The sequence below is a fragment of the Mytilus trossulus genome, chromosome 6 (assembly GCF_036588685.1).
Source record: "Mytilus trossulus isolate FHL-02 chromosome 6, PNRI_Mtr1.1.1.hap1, whole genome shotgun sequence".
In the NCBI taxonomy this organism is placed as follows: domain Eukaryota; kingdom Metazoa; phylum Mollusca; class Bivalvia; order Mytilida; family Mytilidae; genus Mytilus; species Mytilus trossulus.
In genome coordinates this window covers 79350940-79376113 of record NC_086378.1, presented here as the reverse complement: position 1 = coordinate 79376113, position 25174 = coordinate 79350940, and the positions used below count along the sequence as shown (strand labels likewise).

Here is a 25174-nt window from a genome sequence, read left to right as displayed (position 1 = left end):
GTTTTATCATATTTTAATCTCGTTCAAACAAATAAACAAATGATCTTAACAACATTCACATTGAAATATCTAAACCGGTGATTATTTGGATAGTTATATCCTCGCTTGTAATGTGGGTGATATACTAATGGGTCAAAACAATCAGGTCCCTAATAAAACGTAACATTCATCAGTTGAAAAACTCTGTGAATGGTCCATTTTCAGAGATAAAGAGGCTGAAATGTCTACTATCTCTTCATGATATGTGTATTGTTGTTTCGGCGGACAAATCTTCAAATAATGTAATTGTGCTTGCATATAAATCTGAAACTGTTTACTCGCGTGGTGGTATTATCATTACCTTTTTTTGGACTCTAAAGAACTTCTTGATAATATTATAAATCTCGATATTTTTATGAAATTAGTCCTATTAAAACTTTTGATTTTGTTAAACCATGTTTACAACCATTCCCAATGTGAAATTAAAAAGTTGTCTAAAAGAAATAATCCATGATGATTCTCATTATTCACATACGCTATGATTATTATTTTTTGGGATAACAGGCTGCATATTTTGTTAATAGTGAACAAAAATGTAAAACATGTTACACATAGAAACATGTGATTAATTTGCTGGAAGTATTATTGACAACATATCTGTTGAATTTGTAGGTAGACGTTATAAAAAAATTGTCGGCATTCCTTTGGGAACGAACTGTGCGCCTCTACTTGCCAGCCTGTTTTTATTTTCATACGAATTGCAATTGGACACGAGTCAAAAACAAGACGATCAAAGAAGCCAGATCATTTAATTTCACATTCAGATAAATATTAATGATGATTATATAATATATCCCCAAACGCTAGAAATTAATGGAAAAAAAACAGACATGGCTTCCTCCGCCTCATGTTTAGACTAATACCTCGAATTTGACATACACGGTCATCTCAGTAGCATAGTTTAGCATACGATTTCAACTTCCACCTACATTTGCAGGAACGTCTTAGGAAGAAAGATAAGAAGTTAGCAATATCCTTTAACTCTGCTGCCCGTTATATAGATGACGTTCTTTCACTAAACAATTCAAAATTTGGTGACTATGTGGAACGCATCTATCCCATCGAATTGGAGATAAAGGATACTACAGATATAGTTAAGTCGGCTTCATATCTTGACAATAAAAAATCAAGTTGAAGAGCATTATTGAGGACTAAAAAATCCTAAAAGGTTTGCCAAATACAGATATAGTAATCTATGTTTATGCTTATAAACTTTGTTTATATATCTTTTTGTACTACTTCGTTACATTTTATTTGTTTTTTTAGTAATTAAGATTATAATATAATGTTGACTGCTGTGTCCCCATTTTAGTTACTTTTACCTATTATATCTGTCTGAATGGTCAGACATCGTTGTCAATATAATTCCATTGTCATACAAGTGAAAGGTTGAGCTGGCTATTAAACCAGGTTTACTCCATCATTTTCTACACAAGAAAATTCATGTCCCAAGTCAAGAATATAACAGTGTTATTGATTCGTCTGATGTGTTTGAGCTTTTGATTTTGCCATTTGATTAGGGACTTTTCGTTATTTCTAATAGTCATTGCCACTGTACTTGCCATGGGAATTTATTAGAACATGTTGATCGATTGTCTGTTGATTGATTTCATTGATAAAAAATCACATTCTCCTACAAATATAAGTGATCTAAGGCGGGTTCAGCCATTCAATAATGAGCCTGCTTAAAAAGCAGCAAATTAAGAACACTTTTGTTTCATTTTGCTCCACAATTGCTGCTAGAGAATAGCTAGTTCCAAGGATACCAGTATGAAAGAACAAACAGTAAGTGCGTCGACATTGCTCGTTAACTCTCAGTCCTTGTGATATCAAAATGACACAAACGGCATCGATACTGCTTCTGGTCTACTCGTTGCTAGGATATCCCCCCCTCCCAATGTCCAAAGTCCATGCAGTTACACAATGTTAAGTATTAGTCCCGAAAACATATCACAGGAAGTAGTAAGCATTTCAATCCGGTTGATCGAGTATTCATTTTTTTTATTCATTACTCAGGAACAATCATGGTTATGATGAAAGGAGTAACTGATACGATTATTTTTAGGGAATACTAAACACGATGAGTTATTATACAGATAGCATTAAGTTCTTCGATTCTACTCGTCATGGACTTCTTGTCCCGTGTATGTTATTTCTAACGAGTATATTAAGTGCTTATTTGTTTTATTTTGTTTTACTTCATTTCAGGTTGATATTTATTTTATATTAACATTTTACCACACTTGTCCTGTTTCTAATTCTCCTACATCTAACTTGATCCATCAGTTTCATTCACTTTACCGAATATGACCACTGTGGAAAATGCTAAACTGTTAGTCTATGGACTGATTTCTAGCGCGTGATGGATGCTTTGAAAATGGTGATGATTGTTGTCATATTTCAACTACCGGTATTCATTGATCTTCATACTGTTATGAATATATGCACGTCTAAGTTGTGAAATTTGTATGCTAGATCTTTACGTTTTAGAAATCAATGTTAGGGTGTATGTTAATACCTTTGACGTTATTTTGAAGCACTGAGCGTATACACTATATAAAGGCGTATACGTAAGAAAAGCATAGTTAATAGTGTTGACCTCTCTTATATTAAAATAAGAATAATGTGTTACGAGATAACACTCCGCCAGAGACAAACTGGCATAAAAGTTAACAACTAAAACACATCGTACAACCTTCAACAATGAGCATAAAAACCCCTGTATAGTAAGCTATTGGGAGATCTGAAATGACAAACGTAAAACTACTATAAGGGAAAACTAACAACCTTATTGATGTACAAAATGTTGAACTTAAAACAAATAATATAAACAGCAACAAACAATAACCAATGTTATACAAGATCCTAACTAGGCCGTACAGTGACCAATAGCTGAACATTTTTTTCATTTAGACTCTGGTGGAGTGTTTTCTCATTGGCAATCATACGATAGCTTCTCGTTTCTACACGAAGGATATATACATTTGTATCCTCTTCGTTCACCTTGGCCATGATGGATCTATATCAGAGTCAAAGTACCCATAGACGGTTGAGAAGCCGAGACACTGAAAGAACAATATACCGATTCATGATGTTGAAATTAGAACTTTTGAAGAAATACAGTCAGCCGTTCTTTCTTCTAGGCTAGCTTATTTTTGTATCGTTTATAATTCTTATTTTCGACTCATCAGAGTATACGACTTTCAGTGAAATATTTAAAAGATTACCTTTTTTTTAAATAGAGAAAAAAATAGAGAAACATCTTATGAAAAAAGACTAATAATCATTTTTTGATTTTATGATCCATTTAAAAATGTCTTGCATCTATATAATTAAGACGTGACTACATACTATCACTAGATGAGCGATACACCCCACTCTAAACGAATTTCTATTATGACATCAGTCCTTAATAATAGTTCATTGTTTATGAACATGTGCTTGATACCATAGAACATTGCTTCTTGTTATCGTCCCACACTGTAGGTGGTGGGCATGTTGTAAGGAAAATACCATCTGGTGCGCATGTCACAAATTGATTACAAGCGGTACATGCTGTAAAGTCACCTTCAGCTGGACAAACTGATAGTTGATCAATACATTTTCCTTCAAAGCAAAAAAAAAAACGTTCGAATATGTTCATAAGAAGATATAAAAACAATGATAAAAATGTGTATCATTAATGTTATTAATGATGCATTTAAAGAAATCTTAAAGTTTTGAGGTAAGAACATTACCTAGATTGAAGTCATATGGAACCTAAAATTAAAAAAATGATGTATATGTTTTTTTCGAACTTAATGGATAGTTTTCATAATAAAACTTATGAAGATAGACCTTTTTCTGAAGAAAATTCTTAAATTCATAACAAGTTGACTTTTTTTTAATTGCTTGGTAGTAGGAAGTAATTCGCAGTGATCAAGTGACCTAAGCGTGACCCTTCTCGTAAAAATCCGATAATCGCAATACGCATGGATCTGTCATTTAAATAAACTATTATCTGATTGTACATATTATACACGTGCTCAATGTCTATGCTTCTTTGTTGATTGTTTACTATAAGGTGACAATCGGTAAACTACGGCTTAAAATAAGATACTTAAACAGCTGCTATATTTTCACATCATAACAGACAGAGCGCAAAAAATTGACGATTATAGGATACGTTTGCATAAAAAACGATACAATCGTGCACAGAAGACTAAAGTTATGATATATACATGCACTGGTTCAAGAATTGAAAAAAAACATTATTTATCACCAGTTACTCGTTTAATATGACTTTAAGGAAGTCAAATGTATAAAGGATGAAAACTGTTCCAGGTTAGGGGAGGGTTAGGACCCTAACATATTTACCCAAATTGCGTATGTTTGTGTATGTCCCAAGTCAAAACCCTGAAATTCGGTGGTTGTTATTTTTTAATGTGTTACATATTTGTTTTTTGTTCATTTTTGTGTACATAAATTAGGCCGTTAGTTTTTTCGTAACATTTGTGATTTCGGGGTCGTTTATAGCTGAATAAAAGGTATCGATTTTGCTCCTTGTTAAAACCGTACGCTGAACAATAGTTATTAATGTCTGTTTAATTTGGTCGTGTATGAAGAGTTGTCTCTTTGTCAATCATACCACATATTCTTTTTTTTTATGATAATGATTAACGGCTATTGCATTTTAAAATGATTTCAATATATATTTTTTATGCATGTTGATGTGGCTTCAAAAATTAAATTCAACATATCACAATACCAAAGATATTAATAGAGATATTCTCCTCATTTAAAGTTACCTGTAAATATTGGTGGTCTTGGACTCACATGAGTTTCGGGACCAGTTTGTCTGTCTCCAGCTGTAATTTTGAGAGAAGAGACATTTGTAAACATATGATGATGTAGCAAGAATAACCAACTATATATTATATTTGAACTTTTTTTATGTGGACGTAAAGGGAGAACGACAACAATTATCTTGACTCCACAGAATATTATATTTATTATTTAGATACTAGCAGGGAAGTTTAATAAAACATCCAAATGCATTTATTATTCAGTGAGAACGTGCTGCCTTTAAACGTATTAGACACATTCTATATAGTTTTTTTCTAATTGTGTTTCAAACCATCGCCGTTATTAAGTACGAAATATAGTATTTTACTTTCTATGTATAAAATGTTATAATTGATTAAAAATCATATTCTAATGTATTTGAAGTGAGCCAATACTTGTTGATCTTGTTTACAAGGAAGCTATTAAAGCAAGAGTTCCAAGTGAATATGAACTCATCATAGATACCAGGATTCACATTTTGTATTTGCACCAGACGCGCGTTTCGTGTACAAAAGACTCACCAGTGATACTCGAATCAGAAAAAAATAAAAAGGCAACTAAAAGTACTCAGTTGAAAAACATAAATAGTTAATTGACGGTTATGGAATAGCTGTTTCACAGATGCCTTCGTATGTTCCAAAAGAGGGACGAAAGATACAAGAGGTGTCACGGAATAGAAGTTCCTTCATAATAAAAGTTTTAAAAGGAAACAAAATATTCTGGAATACTATTTCCACAGGAATAAATTTTATAAGTTATATGGTTCGCTACTGACCCCATACGGATCCATAGAGGGTTAGTCTAATCCATAGGGGGTGAGGCCGGAGGCCGAGTCCCCTATGAATTTTATTCACCCTCTATGGATCCGGCGGGGGTCAGTAGTTAACCGTATATAAACGAATTTATCGGACGCTGGACTTTTTCTTTATTGTTTTGTTGAAAAATAAACAATGAAACACAACAACATTAAAAGATGACGTCGCCATTAACGCGTCATGAACCCCATATAAAACTTACTAACCCCATACGGTCTCATAGGGGGTCACCACGTGACGGCGTTTAACCAATCACAACGTGATAATTCATCTGTGGTCCGATAATACAGTATATGTTCCTAACGGAATCAATGATATAGAATATTTGTTCCAACAGGAATAGATATAATGACAACGCTTATAACAAAGTTCTGTTAGACAGAACAAATGTACGTTAACAAAGGGACAGTCAAACTCATAAATCGAAAATAAACTAACAACGCCATGGCTAAAAAGGAAAAAAGACAAACAGACAAACAATAGTACACAAGACACAACATATAAAACTAAAGAATAAGCAACACGTACCCCACCAAAAACTGGGGATGATTTCAGGTGCTCCGGAAGGATAAACAGAGCCTGCATTACATGTGGCACCCTTCGTGTTGTTCATGTTATAAAGAATACGGTTAGTAGTCTAATTCAGTCGGTCAAATTCATGAAAGGGAAGGGGTTTGTTGTTACGACGTAAGAAACAATTCCGATATCATCTGTGAAACGGTCATTCCATAACTGTCAGCCAACTCGTGATGGCGTCCGTACAATTCACGAAGGGGTGATTTCAATTTCACCATTTGGAACTATTGGTTTAATAGCTTCCTTGTGAGTAGCAACCCTCTATCAGGAAAATAATGATAAGAAATAAAAGCAAGGGAATATCGTATTTGTTATTACTACAATTTCGTCATCTTTCTCCAAATGTGACCTACCGAAATAGACATATCACCTGGTTTGTACTTACATGAGCAACACAACGGGTGCCACATGTGAAACAGGAAGACATTAACCTTCCGGAACACCTAAGATCTCTCTCAGTTTTTTATTGAGTTTGTGTTACTCAGTCCTTGATTCTCGATATTGGTTTTTTTTTTGTTCTGATGTTTTTTTGTTTTTTTTCTGATTATTTTGTATCCATGGTGTTGTCAGTTCATTTTCGACACATAAGTTTGAATGTTTATATGGTATTTTTTACATCTCATTAAACAGTATATATACGTAAAATTTTAAGGTATTTTAACATTTCACATATGTGTTGTCCGATATCATTTATTGACATAAAATTGATTTTGCTATTTTGTTAGATTCTATTTGGGTATAAAGCTCTCGCGAGTTTCGGTACAATGTATTTATCCTGACACATCTTTAGCTTTCAAATATAAGTTTTTGTTAAAGTTCCCAGTGAAGATATATCCAGAAAAGTTAATGGTTACTACAGTTCACAAAAGATTGTCCGTAACAATGAGAAATGCCACCTTACCCACGCAGTCTTGAAACCTATCACCATCAGACCATGTATTTGATGTTGTGCATTTTAAAGAAAGTTGACTTTTTGCTGGTAAACCTAGAAAACTGAAGCCAGTGTTGCATTTTGCTGTACAAGTCCTGTAAAATAATATCTCGAATAGTAAATAAATCTTACAATTAAAACTCCACTCTTCATCTATTTATTAGAGATCAAATAAAGTAATTTAAAAAGTAAGTAGATCATATATATTAGATACTATGTTTTATATATATATGGCATAACTACAATGGATTTTCTTAAGTGATGTATTTTGGGGTTTTACAAAAGTATGCAAACAACCTGATAAAAAATGTAATTCGTTGAACATTTAAATTCGGGGTTCAGCTGTTCTACGAAAACCACGAAAATTGATATCAAACGAATAATAATGAATCCGCAGTATGTTCTCAGCTATAATTGCTTTTACCTATTTATTTTTCCGCAAGTTTTTGGTTATCTCTTTTAAATAGTTTCACTATGTTATTTTGTCATTCATGTGCTTTTTATAGCTTTATATATTGTATTGGATATGCGCATTATGGAAGATCGTGTGATGACCTATTGTTCTTTCCACCCTTCTTATTTGGTACCATTGGCAGTTATACCTCATCTACTACGTATTTATATATGCATATCCGTAAGATTCAAAATACTAATCTGTCCAATTCATTGTAAAGAACCGAACCATATGATTTGAAGTTTTCAACAAGTGTACATAATTCAATAAAAGTATCAATGTCTAGTTTATTTTTTAATTTACACTTTGACATAAGGGTCTTGAAAACTGTTTTATCACCGCGTTTTTTCTCTTTCTCAATTACAGCAGCTATCAGTTTTGTTTAATCATGGGCAAATGTAGATTTGATTTGTTTAATGAGGCTTCTAGTATTTACACCGCACTTACAAATCTGTAGCACTATACGCACATGTCACGGTTCCATGAGCTGGCGCGGCTGCTGGCCTGCAATGTTTCATAAGAAAGGTATCTGTAAATGTGTTAAAAGAAGTAATGTATTTTAAATTTGATAATACAATGCCTAGTATTCATCTAGTGCGTTATTTTCAAATTGTCCTTGATTAGCACAATATGTATACATGTCGAATCATTTTGAACTCGACTTTATAGTTATCTGTTGTTTAGTTACTACAAAAATACTAAACATTTCGTACAGTATACAGGTTTCGGATATCACTTTAAACGAAGCTTAACAGAACAATGGAATTCTAAAGACTGCAACAATGGTAACCAGACGAATGTCAACTAGGTACCACCATTTCAAGAAAAAAAGTAGAGTCTTGATAGTTTTGGTTGGAAGTTTCCTTAATTTCTCCTTCTACATATTTTTGATTTTAAGGTCATTCGTCTTTTTCTTAAAAAAAACCAATACTAATTTTATAAATTGTTAACAAGCTTGATTGAATAATTCTATTCTTCTTTAATTTTTCTATACATCATTTATTTCATTACCTAATATCTTTTTTATACAGTTAACACATAAAATAGGTAAACCTAACATAAAAATGATTCATTGTGTGTTAAAATCTGGATAACTACATCAAATATAATGTTCGGACACAAGAAATTATTAAACGTGTTGTTCTCAATTTTTTTCAAATGTACAAAAAAAGTTTGACGATTGGAGGATTCATTTAACATTGTTTATTTTCAAGCCCACTGCACTCCCTTTTTCTTTTGAAACAAGAATGTGTCCCTAGTACACGAATGCCCAATCACTATCATTTTCTATGTTCAGTGGACAGTGAAAATGTGGAAAAATCTCTTATTTGGCAAGAAAATTAGAAATATCATATCATAGGGAACATTTGTACTAAGTTTCAAAAGAGGGACGAACGATACCAAAAGGACAGTCAAACTCATAAATCTAAAACAAACTGACAACGCCATGGCTAAAAATGAAAAAAGACAAACAGAAAAACAATAGCACACATGACACAACACAGAAAACTAAAGAACAAACAACACGAACCCCACCAAAAACTATTGGGGTGATATCATGTGCTCTGGAAGGGTAAGCCGATCCTGCTCCACATGTGGCACCCGTCGTTTTGCTTATGTGATTACAAATCCGGTAAATAGTCTAATTCGGTAGGTCACATTCATGAAAGGGAAGGGGATTGTAGTTACGACGTAAGGAACATATCCGATATCATTTGTGAAACGGTTATTCCATAACGGTCAACCAACTCGTGATGGCGTCCGTAAAATTTACGAAGGGATGATTTCAACTTCACCATTTGGAACTCTTGGTTTAATAGCTTCCTTGTGAGCAATAACCCTCTATCTAGAAAATCATGATAGGAAAGGCAAGCACGGGAATATCGTATCAATTGGGAGATATATACCCCGTATGTAGGTGCTGCTGGAATGTTGCTACTTAGAAATGAAAAGTTCACAATTGGAAAGCTGAAATCAACTCTTTTGTCGTAAAGTTTTGTTTTCAACCGACCCTCATTGTCAACTTCTAGATGTAAGTCAAGATATGAAGCCGACTTAACTGTATCTGTAGTATCCTTCATCTCCAATTCGATGGGATAAATACGTTCCACATAGTCACCAAATTTTGAATTGTTTAGCGAAAGAACGTCATCTATATAGCGGAAAGTAGAGTTAAAGGATATTGCTAACTTCTTATCTTTCTTCCTAAGAAGTTCCTGCATGAAGTCAGCCTCATAATAATAAAGGAACAATTCGGCAAGTAGAGGGGCAAAGTTTGTTCCCATTTGGGATGCCGACAGTCTGTTGAAAAACACGTCCTCCGAACGTTACAAATATGTTGTCAATCAAGAAATTAAGCATTTTGATAATATCGGTTTCAGAGAATTTTTTGTTTGAATCAGAGTGATTCTTTACAAAGTAGGATTTATCCCTTCCTAAGACAAGATACTTGTATCTACGTTGGCCTTTCTCTTTTATAGAGCAAAGTAATACCAACTCTTTCAATTTGTCTTTTAGTTTGGAATGTGGAATACTTGTGTAAAGAGTAGAAAAGTCAAATGTTTTAATACTGTTACAAGATGAAAGAGAGTTAGATTGTATGTATTCTAAAAGATCTTTGGAATTTTTAAGTATCCTCATCTGATTCACGCCACCTCTAGAAAAGGCAGTTTTACAATAACTTTGAAGCCCGTCTTTGATTGCTGATAAAATAGATATTAATAATTTAGAAAGAGGTTTCGAGGTTTCAAGTTGATTGGAATTCAGCTTTATCAAAAACTACCTAGACCAAAAACTTTAACCAAAACTTTAACCTGATGCTGGCAAGACGGACGAACGAATGGACGGAAGGACTAACGGACACACAGACCAGCGATCATTATGCCCATAAATGGGGCAAAACAACAACTTACTGACAATTACGTCGTTCTAGATCATTGAACAGCTCTGTATATATATTTTCGTTTTGAATCCTTACAACATTTAATCATGTTAATGATATCATCTACAAATTAAATGTTAAATCAATATTTTAAATTCAAACAAGATAGCAAAGAAATGTAATTTCTTAAAATTTTCAGTTAGAAGCTTAGTTGGATTTATTTTGTTCAACTTTTAAGGTTAAACAATGTGGACTGTTTAATACTTTAATTAATTGATTAAAATTCCTATGAAAAAGTATTGATGTCATCAACATACCTATACAATCAGGAAATATATTTCCACTTTCCCAGGAACCATCTATCTGATTACAGGATCGAAACTCTACTGATGTAGTTTGAAAGGTAAATCCACGGTTACATGTAGCGTAACATTTCCTGAAAATAAATTAAGAATGAATTTCTTATATAGAACTGGATATTCATGGTGTTTAATAGTGATTCGATCAACATGCACAAATAACCTCAGGTATGTCACATCTGGTCACAATATTATACTTCTTTGAGATAGAAATTCCACTCGTGTGTATCAAAGTATATCATCTAAAGATTGCAAGAACAACAACAATATGAGCATTTATTCCAAGATAGAAAAAAGAACGAGGAAAGGCCTATATAATGCTGAATATTTTATATATAATTGTATTTACATTTATCATGTAAGTTTTACTTACAAATTTCCTTTCCCATCTTCGACACAGTTTACCTTTCCATTTCTAGGAATATTTGTTTTATTGCAGCGACTGGTTTGGCACTCATGTTCAATCGTAAAATATCCTGAAATCGACACAACTGACTAAAGTGAATTGTATTTGTAATAGAATTAAAATTAAAAAAAAATCACTGATTATTTGTGACGTTGTTTAAGTATGTATGCATCTGTTTCGTGTGTTCACTGTCGATTGATCATGTGCAAATTGTTAAATTTTGAAATGTCTGATCAATAATATGCAGTGGCTCTTATGTGTTTATTTGTTATTGTTATTTTTATAATTATCCTAGTATTATAACATGCCATCTTTTTTACTCGGGTATTTTGTTGAAGTGAAGTAAAATGTTTTTGATATTTCGCAATGCTTTTGTGTGAAAACGGGCCATAATATCAAGTTGACATTGGTTAAGAGGGGGTATTTCCATTCCATATAGCAATCGGGGAATAACATAGCTCTGATATATCTTGTAAGATGTTCTGTCTAATTTGACAAACAATCTTTTACGAGGGATATTAAATTTGGTAACGTTTAATGTGCCTTTGGCGATATAATCTGCCGCTTTTTTGTGAGCGAAACAAAGACAACAAATATAACGTCAACAACTGAGAGAAAACAGATTGCCGAAAAAAGGTGAGGTTTTCATCGCATTCCTCTTTTACAGTTTGTTTATGTACTAGTTGCTACAGTCGTTCTAAAGGTTTATTTACTCTCACTTGTTTTTATCCAATAATTATCAACACGCAGTCAGATGCGAGGCGATTACATATCACAGTGTATGTATAAATGATAAATTGTCAAAAGTTTATTTCAAATTTCAAATCTTATATGTTAAAAGTGTTTGATGCTGAAAACTTACCTAAAATAAGTAAAAATATAATCTGGGCTGATTCCATGCTGATTCTTAAAATTAACCAAGGCGTGCCTATATATCGACCACGGAATCAGGAAAATAGAACTTTTGTTTATTTTATCTATTTATTATTACACGTATTAGACAAGCTAAGTTTTGCTTTAAATACATTAAATGCCATAATTTATTTACAGTAGTTGACTGTGTTTTCGTGGGTTAACGGTTAGTTTACACATAAACTTGGAGACTTAGTAATGTCAATATTAGATATCAAAATACTAAATATTACTATTACATACGGAATATCTTTGTCATTATGTCATTAAGTTTATGCGCTATTTGAAACAGAGACAGTTGTCACATATCAGAAATTATAAACTAGTATTTAAAGGGAATAAAACCTTTTAAAAAGGCAACAGTAGTATACAGCTGTTCAAAAGTCATAAATCGATTGAGAGAAATCAAATCCGGGTTAGATACTTAAGCAGAAGAAACATATAAACGGAACAACAGAACACTGAATTGCATAAAAAAAAACAGAAAACAATACACCATACATATAAATGAACTATAAGATGACAACTGTCATATTCCTGTCTTGGTACAGGACATTTTAGGAATAAATGGTGGGGGAAACCTAGTTTTGTGTTTAGCTAATCCTCCGTGAGATACCGGATTTGCACTTACTTGAGCAACACGATGGAAGTATTTAAAGTTGCTATGCTGGTGGGGGGTTATGAGATGTCATGACAAACGAGTTAGTAGCAAGTGCTTCGATAAAAATACTTGTCCCATTTAGTATCCACCTATTGTACTTAGTGCTCTACCTACTACATGCAGTGCTCTGCAATTCAGTTTGTTTAATCGCATTCGCATTTGGTATTTGTGAATTGTCTTACAAAAAAAATAACAAACCTTTGTCCCTGACCCTACTTCTCTTGAAACTAATTAGAGCCATCAAGTTTATTTACTTCTTCTTTGAAAGATTTTCCAACTAGCAATGAATGCTTTAAATTATCAGTTAAAATTAGTTTTTTCTTACTTTTTTATATAAACAAAAATAAATGTATTATAAATTTAAATCCCTTTATAGCACTAAGCCTGATTCCTTATATGTAAGAAAAGAAAAGTAATATATATTTTATAGTGTTGCCATCATCTACTTTTGGAACTGGATGTATAGAAAGCATAAAATTCTCAGAACATATTTCAATATATGGGATACCTTTGTTTAAAAGTTTGGAGGCTTGGTGGGTAAAGTAGTCTAAACAGTTAAACTACTGTATCACTAGCCTTTCAACGCCGAGCAAGACTGCTAGTCAGAACCCCGTAATTTACAATTGTTGTTAGTTTATTTTCAATCTATGAGTTTGACTCTCCCTCTGGTATCTTTTTTCCCTCTTTTACAAGTGCACTCGTCTACTGTCTTAATTGACACAGATTGTATTTTTATCCTACCGAGAGTTGGTGGTGTTCTCACGTTACTCCGGCTTCCATAATCAATAAAAACTGACTACAACGCAATAGTCAAAAGGTGGCAATAAAATCAAGAAATCAATCAATCTGTCCTAAATTCAATTTGTGGGTGATATTCTTATATCTTGCTTATACCTTAATTACAAATACTACTTACGTTTTATTCCGTACTTAAGGTGGTATGGGTGTCTTCATCCATCTTGGATTGTAAAAAACAGAGAACCAAAGGTTCAGATTTTCTATCAAGGTAGCAAAATTTGATGCAGGAATGCAGATATTTAATGTGAATTTTCATTTAAATGAACCAATTTATAAGAATATAACTTATAAATATTAATATTTTTGCAAATGTTGTTTATTTTTGGTTGTTTTTAAAAAAAAGATTAAATTGGAATTTTAAGGGGAGATAACTCTAGAACAGTGCATTTTCTGAAGGATTCTACATGGAATTTTCCTATTTTGTATTTTAGCCGGAAAAAACGTACGGTGACCCCATATTTCTTTTGATATTCTCAAAGCATTGTCTGGAAGCTATCTTTTCCATAAGTATTTAACAATTCTATCATTTTGTTTAGTTTCTAATCACAAAATGGTGTTTTTTCCTGTATAATCCATACAAAGTGTGCCATTTTGTCACGTCCTGTAGCTTGAGAAAATGCGCGGTGAACTATCATTTTTATTACATTTTTCAAAATATATCAATAGATACTACGTTTTGGCAAAGTATGAACAACCATACCACCTTAAATGCGACTTTTTCAAATATTTAAAATGCAAGATAGGCGAAAATAATTTTTAAGGTGTCATTTCATTTATCCATCCCTCGAAAAATGTTTAGCCTAACTGAAGTTAAATCCAGACCTCAATTATGTGTCAAAGAAAGGAATATGACCAAACTGGTAATAATAATATTAAATTTAATGCATGCCTTTTTGTGCTTCTTCGTTACATTTGTTGTTCTTAAAGAAATTAAGATGATAACACAATATTGACTGCTGTACCCCTATTTTTGACATTTTTACTCTTTGAGTATGTTTGTTTTGTTCATGCATCGTTTACAATGTAATGGAATTTGATGCGAATGTCATACAAGTGAGAGGTTTATCTAGCTATAAAACCAGGTTCAATCCACCATTTTCTACATTAGAAAATGCTAGTACCAAGTCAGCAATATGACAGTTGTTGTCTATTCGTTTGGTGTGTTTTATCCTTTGTTTTGTCCTTTTAGGGACTTTCCGTTTTGAATTTTCCTCGGAGTTAAGTATTTTTGTGATTTTACTTTTTCCTTAGACCTATCTATCATCTCCGTACCCAGTTGAATGTAAGGTCATGATGGTGGATCTATTACAGGGATAAAAAAAAAATATCCGTAGAATGTTGAGATGCCGAGACACTGCTATAACGATCAACCGATTCACGATGACTTCCGTACAATGTGTTAAGATATAATAGCATTCGTTCTTTCTCCTAGACTTTCAGTTGTATTGTAGATCAGATTATACCACTTTTTTAGGAAATAACTAACGCTAGAAGATAACCTTATTACCATGGAATACCTTTTAGTTTTGCAAAGATTACAAATAATTTAATTAATAAAACAATTCAAACAAAACTACAAGAAAATTATTTTATGACTTTATGATCCATTTAAATTTGACTTGTATCTGCGTGACACGGGACTACAAAGTAACACTAAATGGGCAATATACTTTGATTAAAACTCTTTTTCTATGATGAAACTAGTTCTTGATTATTGTTCATTGTTTATGAGCAGGTCTTTGATACCATAGAACATTTCTTCTCATTATCGTCCCAAACTGTAGGTGGTGGGCATGTGGTGATAAAAATACCATCTGGTGCGCATGTCACAAATTGATTACAGGCAGTACAGGCCGTAAAGTCGCCTTCCCCTGGACAAGCTGATAGTTGGTCAATACATTTTCCTACAAAAGCAAAACTATTGTTTTAATATTTTGTATCAAGAATTTAAATTGATTTGCTTAAAATTTGAATATCATTGATAATGCTTCCCATTTTAAGTATCCAAGACTTTTTTTAGTTTAGGCTCGCCTGAGATTTAAAACAGGCAAACACATGGTGGTGGCCTCATGTGCAAATGCGCAAGAAGAGGATTAAGTAAGTAAGTTAACACATAAAGGGCGAAAAGCCAAATATCTCACCAGGTACACATTTGTATCTGAATTCGTGTTAAATCTTAATAGACAAGACACTATGTGCAAACAGGTGACAAATGCACAACATGAAATGCAGGAGAGGCAACAGTAATTTATGGGAGTACATACCTCGTAACTATATTTAAAGTATGCAAATCAAGATAAAGTCGTATGAACAGAACAAAATAGACACAACATTTAAAATACTGCTGTTGTTTTAACATTTAAAAGAACACAATCAAACACAATATCAAAGGTCTAATTCTTGTATGTCTATGTTCAGTTACCTGTGAAAACTGGTGGTCTTGGGCCCACAATGGTCCCAGTTCCAGTTTGTCCGTCACCAGCTGTTGAGAGAAAAGACATATGTATAATATGATTTAACCGAAGAATCATTTCCTACTTGGTGTATTTTGTGGATGCCAAGGGGGAAGGACACAATACTATTCAATGCCAATTTTGAAACGAATTACGAAAAATAATAAAACGTGTGTATGTGGTTCGTTTAAACGCATAAGGTATACAATTTTCACTGATTTTATAGTGATTATATGGATTGCCGGTATGATTTGAATCATGAAGTGAGAATAGCGTTTTTAGTTTAATTGTATCTATTACTATTATTTGTATAATTGCTTAACAGGGAACTTTATTGTATAATACTTTAATAGTTTATCGTATTTGCTTAATACAAAAAAGCATCACGAGCCTGCTGTTCAACCTTACTGTTATTAAATAATTGGCTTTAGGAACTAATATATTTTGGAGTTTATTTAATAGTATATGGATCCAAACCACCAAGAATAAAATGTTGATTTTTTTTTATCATATATAGCCCGTAACGCATTTGTCTTATGTCAGTAGGTCCTTTCTTTTCATATAGCTCTTCACATAAATCAAATTTGCATTTAAATATTTTGCTTTATCCATGAAAGTATATCCAGACAACAGCTACGGAGGCATAAAGTTGACATAAAAGTGGTTTTCAAATGTTTATTAATCATCTACATATTTAGACAGTTATATATATTCGATGGAACATGTAGATCAGGAAATATCACTCTCTTTTTATACGGATGTTGTGATAATAATTCAACGTATTTTTAAACAGAAAAATTTACCACTTTTAGACATAATTGTGTTGTCTATTTTTCGATATCGTATCGTTTGAACTTTGATTGCCTCTTGGTATCTTTTCTGGAGTTTTTTTACAACATTTCATAAGGAAATATGATTATAGATAATGTAAACTAGTTTCAGTATGAGATTTTCTACTTGTAGATTATACATAAAATAACTAACTTCATCCAGTATTCGTTAAATAGTTATAGTCTATTTGTACAATACACATTATAAAAAAGTAAAATCCCAAAAATACTGCATTCCGAGGAAAATTCAAAACGGAAAGTCACTTATTGACTGTCATTGACAGAAAGAGAAGCACCAACTTACCCACGCAGTCTTGGAATCTATCACCATCAGCCCATATACTTGTTGTGGTGCATCTTAAGGAAAGTTGGCTGTTTGCTGGTAAACCTTGGAAACTGAAGCCAGTATCGCATGTTGCCGTACAAATCCTTTAAAGATAATATGGGAGAGTATACAGTTTACGTCTTGAATATCAAACATATTATAATCCATCATTCGTTCCTTACGTCGTAGCTACAATCCCCTTCCCTTTCATGAATGTGTCCTACCGAATTAGACTATTTACCGGATTTGTAATCACATAAGCAACACGGCGGGTGCCACATGTGGAGCAGGATCTGCTTACCCTTCCGGAGCACCTGAGATCACCCCTAGTTTTTGGTGGGGTTCGTGTTGTTTATTCTTTAGTTTTCTATTTTGTGTCATGTGTACTAGTGTTTTCTGTTTGTCTTTTTCATTTTTAGCCATGGCGTTGTCAGTTTGCTTTAGATTTATGAGGTTGACTGTCCCTTTGGAATCTTTCGTCCCTTTTTTAAATACAAAATGCGATTTATTGTGACTTAAAAGTAAGTAAAGAATTTATATATAAACATAAAAGTATTAACCAAAACGATCATATTCTTTTTCGATTATTATTTTTTTTCTCAGACCTTTGTTTTCCTCTTTCGAAACTGTTAAAATAAAAAAAGATGGGAAACAATAAATTTGATAAAAAAAAATAGCATTATATATGAAGTTAATGTTATTTACATCGCACTTACAAATCTGTAGTGCTATATGCACATTTCACGGTTCCGTGAGCCGGAGCGGCTACTGGCCTACAGTTTTTCACAAGAAATGCATCTGAAAAGTGCAAAAAAATCACAACATGACACAATCAGGCATTTTCCAATTAAATATCAACTTGGGACTCGACTATAAAGTTTCTTTAAATATCTGTTATCTAGATAAAATAATGGAATTCATATTTGTTATTTTGGTATACCGGATTAATTTCAACGGAATATAACTTGCCAATGAAATTCCAAAGACAACCTTAACAACCGGATACCGAGAGACACATTTTCGAATAGGAACAAATAAAGGCAAAATTAGTATTATTACTGCTGTTCGAAATTCATAAATCGATTGAGAAAAACAAATATGGGTTACAAACTAAAACTTGGGGAAACACATCCAATATAAGAGGAGAACTATGACACAACAGATACACGACACTAAAATGTAACACACACAGAAACGAACTATAATATAACACTGACTTAGTACAGGACATTTTAAGAACAAAAATGGTGGGTTGAACCTACTAACACAACCCTTTCCAGAGATGAAATTAATGTTTCTACTACAAAACAGAAGCAAAAGATAAAAGCTTCTTGTTCTTGTGCGATATTTCGTCATAAATAATAAAGTTGTATCGTGCCATGTTTTGTTCCAAACAACACTAACCTTCAAAAGGTTTGCTACAAACGACGTTGAAACCAATAATTTATTTGCTTAATTTTTGTACTTACCTAAATTGTTGAGTCCGCCACTTACATCAAATAATAATGCATTGGTACTAGCAATCAAAATACAAATAACTGAAAGAACAAAAGTATTATTAATTCATTATAAACATAGTGTACAAGCGGACAGTGACACAAAACGGAAGTTGCTGATCTGTCCGACGGCGATCGGCTCGTTGTTTTTCAAAAAAATATAGAATAGCAACACAAAGTGTCCCATAATGGATTGTTCAGCAGCTCAAGGTAAGTGAATAACTACAATGATGTATTTTTGACCATTTAAAGCTTATTTTATGCTTTTAGCATCAACCGTCTTTTTAAAATAACTCCTGATCATGAAGAGGGGTCAAAATTTTGCGATTTTTCGAGTCATAAATCTTAACAAAACTCCGAAAATTCAAACATTTTCAAGATTTTTAATCGATACATAGTTGAATAATCATATTCCGCATACACACACAAAAGTTTGGTTCATTTTTTTTTATTATATTGTCACAATTGAATCTTTTCTATTCAAAGTGTACTCTCCGCCTCGTTGCCACCGTATGTTTTCATACTGTCCGATTCGTTGGTCATATTCATGATCGATATCTTAAGCAAAAGTAAGATTGAAACATGCAATTTATCCACATTCATGACCGATTTCCTAGGAAATATCAACATTTATAAAATGTTACTGATTATTACATATAAAAAGCATTGTTAATGCATGCACATGAAAATTTAATATACGTTTCTCTAGTTTGTTTTAGGAAAATGGGGCACGTAGGTGATTTTTATGGTATATTTATTCATACATTCATGTGGAAAATTGTTATTTTTATCACTTTAAAACATAAATAGGGGTAATAACTTTTCATGAAAAATACAACCATGCAACAAAAGTTATTTCTAGGCCTTTTATAGCTGACTATGCGGTATGGGCTTTGCTCATTGTTGAAGGCCGTACGGTGACCTATAGTTGTTCATTTCTGTGTCATTTAATTTGTTCTCTTGTTTAGAGTTGTCTCATTGGCAATTACACCAAATCTTCTTTTTTTTATTAGAATATTATATCGGTAGAGAATCTAACAACAAGGTCCGCAAACGATGAATACGAGCAGCAGACATGAGTAAAGGTTCTGGAAGAGTGACCAATGTCCCCCTTTAATTGACACGAGATCCAAGCTGAATATATAATCTATAAATATTTTCCATATATAATCATAGACAGTATCTGTGTTGAATAAAGTTTAAATGTGGATAAATTGCATGTTTCAATCTTACTTTTGCTTAAGATATCGATCATGAATATGACCAACGAATCGGACAGTATGAAAACATACGGTGGCAACGAGGCGGACAGTACACTTTGAATAGAAAAGATTCAATTGTGACAATATAATAAAAAAAAATGAACCAAACTTTTGTGTGTGTATGCGGAATATGATTATTCAACTATGTATCGATTAAAAATCTTGAAAATGTTTGAATTTTCGGAGTTTTGTTAAGATTTATGACTCGAAAAATCGCAAAATTTTGACCCCTCTTCATGATCAGGAGTTATTTTAAAAAGACGGTTGATGCTAAAAGCATAAAATAAGCTTTAAATGGTCAAAAATACATCATTGTAGTTATTCACTTACCTTGAGCTGCTGAACAATCCATTATGGGACACTTTGTGTTGATATTCTATATTTTTTTGAAAAACAACGAGCCGATCGCCGTCGGACAGATCAGCAACTTCCGTTTTGTGTCACTGTCCGCTTGTACACTGTGATAAACATTAAATTCAAATGTGACGTCTTATCTATGATTAATTCGCACAACTCTCATCATGAAGAACAATTCTTGTTTTATTTATGCTTACAATAACAAATTCGAACAGTCATAAACCTTTTGAGGGTATACACTATAGTTAAATGGTTTTGCATTTTAAAATAAGCTTTGAAAGCCCGAGATGTTTTTAAAAAGATCAAACCGGTATCTGTGATTTGATTATTAGCAAATCATGATACAACCTGAGATGTAAACATACAATTTTAATAGCTTTGAGGTACAACTATGCTAATACAAAATATTAATTTAATGAATGTTTTGAAATATTAGCAATTGCTCAGCTTTACTTATTTATTGGCTGTTGGATTGTTTGAATAAATGGGTTTAAACGCCACTTGCATTCCCATTCGTCTATTTTGAAGCGGTTAATTGTTGTCGGTTTAGAAGGTCACAGTGCCCGGTGAGAATCACCCACCTACAGTTGGAAAACTAACAATCCCAGTCAATACTAATTATTGGAATCGAGCGCCCCTGCAAACTCACGACTTTCGTATTGATATATTAGTGATATAGTATCGCGACTAATAACCCAACTCGACCACCGAGACCACGGCCAAGGCTTGACATAAAAGGCCAATAGGGAAACCCTAATATTATGTTATATGAAAATAAGGTAGATATGATTTAATTACCAATTCGTCATTTATCAACCAGAGACTAAAGGACGAGGGTGTACACAAATATAGGTCATTGTTTAGTCAGTAAACTAATAATTTACAGGTCAAACAATGAGGCGAATTTCTGTTCTTATCTCTATCAGAGACACCGTATTATGACCTGTCCGTTTTAACTTATATATTGGTCAATCTTATGGTAAGTATCAGCTAACACACGATAAGAGCTCATCAGTTTAATTGAAGATTTTCAAAGTAATTGGTAAAAATGGAACTTTATACTCATTAACAGATAAACATTTTACAGACATTCAACATTCAATGAATATTCACAAGACGATTTAAAATCTTACAAATATATAGATATCATGATAATATCTCAGTGCTAGAAAGGGATAATTACCAATACGCTTTTATATAATTCCTTGTCACCGTTTATAGGAAGCTTCCAAATCACGTGAATTTTTAGTTTGTGATGCGCATATTCATTATTATTTTTTGGAATGTTATTTACGGTTTATATAGGACAGAAGATATTAAAAGGTACATATAATAAAATCCCGTTGTAGCAATATTAACCATGTAAGTTTTTGCCATCTAGATATAATTGTTTTGAAAAAAAATCAAATATTAAATGCAGGTCTGTTTTTTGTTGTTGTTGGTTTTTTTTGTCCATTTTAGTGTACGCTTTCGAATATTGATAAAAATAAAATAGAGCAAAGGGACATACAAAGCAAAGTACCGAGAAAGTGTATTGAAGCGAATTTATGTACTTTGCACTTTTGATAATGTACACAATCAAGTTATCCATATATAAAATAGGTAAAAGTGATTGAACTCTCTTCCCAAAAGGTTATGCCACTGTAAAACAAAACTTTTTTTAACTTAACTCAAACAGGATTTTTTTTAAATATATATTTCATTTTTTGTATACGTTTACACATATATATTGTTTAATAAATCAAATACATAAATGTCTATGGAAATATTAGCTTCGTATATATTTTTCATTATTAAGATACGGTAATAGTTTCAACTTGCATGCACAATTTCAGAAAAATAGATGAAAGAAAGCAATGCTGATCAGCATAATTCAGCCAGAAAAATTAAAACAAATTTACCTATGATCAATGAAAACAATTCTTGACTATTTATTATATGTTAGCTGTAGACTTACTTGGAACTGCAAGAGTATTCATGGTGTCGCTGTGGTCAGGATACGGTCGTCTGGTTAGTGAAGTTATCTCGACACTTTTCTTATCACTAGGTCATGTAGTATAAGCTATAGAGTACTTGATAAGACACAAGTATTATGTAATATTGTCCATTTTATTTCTGATCACATTAATTCTCTATTACCGGGATTATAGGGCTAAATATCTATGCTTGGTTTTGATATATAGACAAGACCTTTAACGGTGTCATTTTAATCATTATGGACGAATTTAAAACGATATAGGTCAGTAGATGAACCAAAGAGCTTCCTTAGTAATAAAAAAAATGTGATTTAAAATTGATAGCATCTATTCGTGTTAACTCATACTATAGCCATCCTTAGAAGTCCTCAAACTCGATCAGAAATTTCATGAGTTCTATTTAGCAAATGTGTTCGACGGGAAAATGAAAAAGATGATGTGATTGTTATACAAGAACACATTTCAGCAGACATCTGTGACACGGACACTTCACAACAATAGTCCACAAAGTCTTGAATACGACTTCATAAAACTTTCGTATGTTTAACACTCAATCAAAACACTATAAAATAAACCATATAAAGTAGTGAATTATTTTAAAATAGAAAAATATACTGTTGATTTATACAAGATTGTATCATTGTTCAGAATTATAGAATTTTTGCGTCATTTAAAAAAAATGTTAATGACCATTATCGCACCTCGGGTAGATTATTGCGTTATGATTTGTTTCACACCGTCACGTGGTGACCCCTATGGATCAGTAGGAGGTTTGTAGATTTCATATGGGACAAATGACGACACGTTTACTATTAATGGTGATGTTATCGATTAATGTTCTCATGTATATTGTTACACTTAACTTAGCAGGATAGGTCCTGTGTGCAATAAATTCGTTACATGGTCCACTTCTGACCTCCTACGGACCCATACAGGGTAAAATATATGGACCCGAATGGTGTCAGTAGCAAACCAAATAACTATTAATATACCCTTCATATTTGGAACAATTCTATAATTTATGGAAATAGCTTGTTAATTTTAAATGTTACGTTCAACAATTTTGGTTGGTTGCATTTCTTTCCACTCGAAGTTGTTCGGGTTTTTTTTTTATGTTGAGATATTTTGGAACATTAGTCATCTACGTTGAATTTTTATTTCTGCATATTCAATCTTCCATAAATCTTGTTTATGAATCAGTAGATAAACCAAAAATTGTCAGAATTAAAATTACAAAAATACTACACACCGGGGGAAATCAAAACCGAAAGTCCGTAATCCAATGGAAAAATCAAAAACTCAAACCCATCAAACGAATAAACAACAACTGTCGAACTCCTGACTTGGTAGAGGCATTTTCTTATGTAGGAATAAGAAAATTAACCCTGGTTTCATAAATAGCTAAACCTATTACCTGTTTGATAATCCATTATATTGACAATAATGTGTGAACAAAACAAACAGACATAATAGGTGAACATGTCAAAGTTGGGAGTACAATTGCTAATAATGTATTATAATCCTAATAAATGTAGAAAGACAATCTAAATGTGTCAGCACAGAAAACTTAAATTCAAATAAACAAAGCACATTAGCAAAAACTCAAAAATGCACAAATTTAACATTAGCACAATAACACAATGACAAGATGTTTAAGTACCGCGCCACATTTCCTTTCTTTGAGGTTGGATGCACGTATGTCTAACCTTCAACAAGCAATATTCTAGTCCCATTCATGTTGATAGAATGGTAGAATTATATGAATGAGGGGCGATGGATACCAGAAGGACAGTGGAACTCATAGACCGAAAATAAACCGTCATGACAGAAAAAGGAAAATACAAACAGTTACATAATAGTACACAAGACACAACATAGAAAACTAAAGAATAAGCAACACGAACACCACCAAAAACTTGGGGGATCGCAGGTGCTCATACACTTCTATGCACTGTACTTGCATAATGACGAAATATAAGGTGTGATCTCGCTAAGGTACATTTTGTGAGACTTTTTTCTCTAAAAAGTGTTTGCTCTCATTTCTTAATGCAGAATACAATTTCATTTGTTTTTGATCCGACAAAACTTAATTGACACCCTCTTCGAAGATAAGCGAGAACCTCTACAACAAAATCAAACTTTTACAGGGGGTTTCAGAGGGAATTAAAATTTTTGTCAATGTGTAAAATAACAAAAATACCGAACTCTCTGGAAAATTTAAAGCGAAATATTCTTAACTAAATGGCAATATCAAAAGCTAAAATACATTAACCGAACAGATGACAACTGTCATTTTCCTGACTTGGTGCAAGCATTTTTTTTTTATGAAGAATTTATGCTAATAATCGATCATTTATTTTATGATACATACCAAGAACATCAATAATAGCATGTTATATTATAGATCGTTTCTGTGTGTGTTACATTTTAACGTTGTGTTTCCGTTGTGTCGTTTGTTTTCTCTTATTTTTGAGTGTGAATTCACATTACTGTCCCAAATTCATGTATTTGGTTTTGATGTTATATTTGTTATTCTCATAGTATTTTGTCTAATGCTGAGTCCGTTTCTGTGTGTGTAACATTTTAATGTTGTGTCGTTGTTCTCCTCTTATATTTAATGCGTTTCCCTCAGTTTTAGTTTGTTATCCTGATTTTGTTTTTGTACATGGATTTATGAGGTTTGAACAGCGGTATAATAATGTTGCCTTTATTTAAGAAGGACGTAACAAAGTAACTGCAAAACGACAATCCAAGTCAAAACTTGAAAAAGAGAAAGTACTCTTACAAATTGAATTTCTTAAAAAATGTTGCTGAAGATA

At 32.6% G+C, this 25174-nt stretch overlaps 2 protein-coding genes across 2 annotated transcripts; both read right to left on the bottom strand.

Annotated features, from left to right (window-relative positions):
* Nucleotides 1-3394: 3394 nt before the first annotated feature.
* LOC134723784 (uncharacterized) lies at nucleotides 3395-12610 on the bottom strand. Its single transcript, XM_063587333.1, has 7 exons — nucleotides 12148-12610; nucleotides 11253-11355; nucleotides 10838-10956; nucleotides 8087-8168; nucleotides 7156-7280; nucleotides 4827-4886; nucleotides 3395-3645 (listed from the first exon to the last, which is right to left on the bottom strand). The coding sequence occupies exons 1-7, from the start codon at nucleotides 12182-12184 to the stop codon at nucleotides 3467-3469; spliced, it is 705 nt and encodes a 234-aa protein (XP_063443403.1). The 5' UTR covers nucleotides 12185-12610; the 3' UTR covers nucleotides 3395-3466.
* Nucleotides 12611-15234: 2624 nt separating this feature from the next.
* On the bottom strand, nucleotides 15235-22503 carry LOC134723786 (uncharacterized). Its single transcript, XM_063587334.1, has 6 exons — nucleotides 22337-22503; nucleotides 18734-18802; nucleotides 17981-18062; nucleotides 17244-17368; nucleotides 16079-16138; nucleotides 15235-15560 (listed from the first exon to the last, which is right to left on the bottom strand). The coding sequence occupies exons 1-6, from the start codon at nucleotides 22356-22358 to the stop codon at nucleotides 15382-15384; spliced, it is 537 nt and encodes a 178-aa protein (XP_063443404.1). The 5' UTR covers nucleotides 22359-22503; the 3' UTR covers nucleotides 15235-15381.
* Between the last annotated feature and the right edge of the window lie 2671 nt (nucleotides 22504-25174).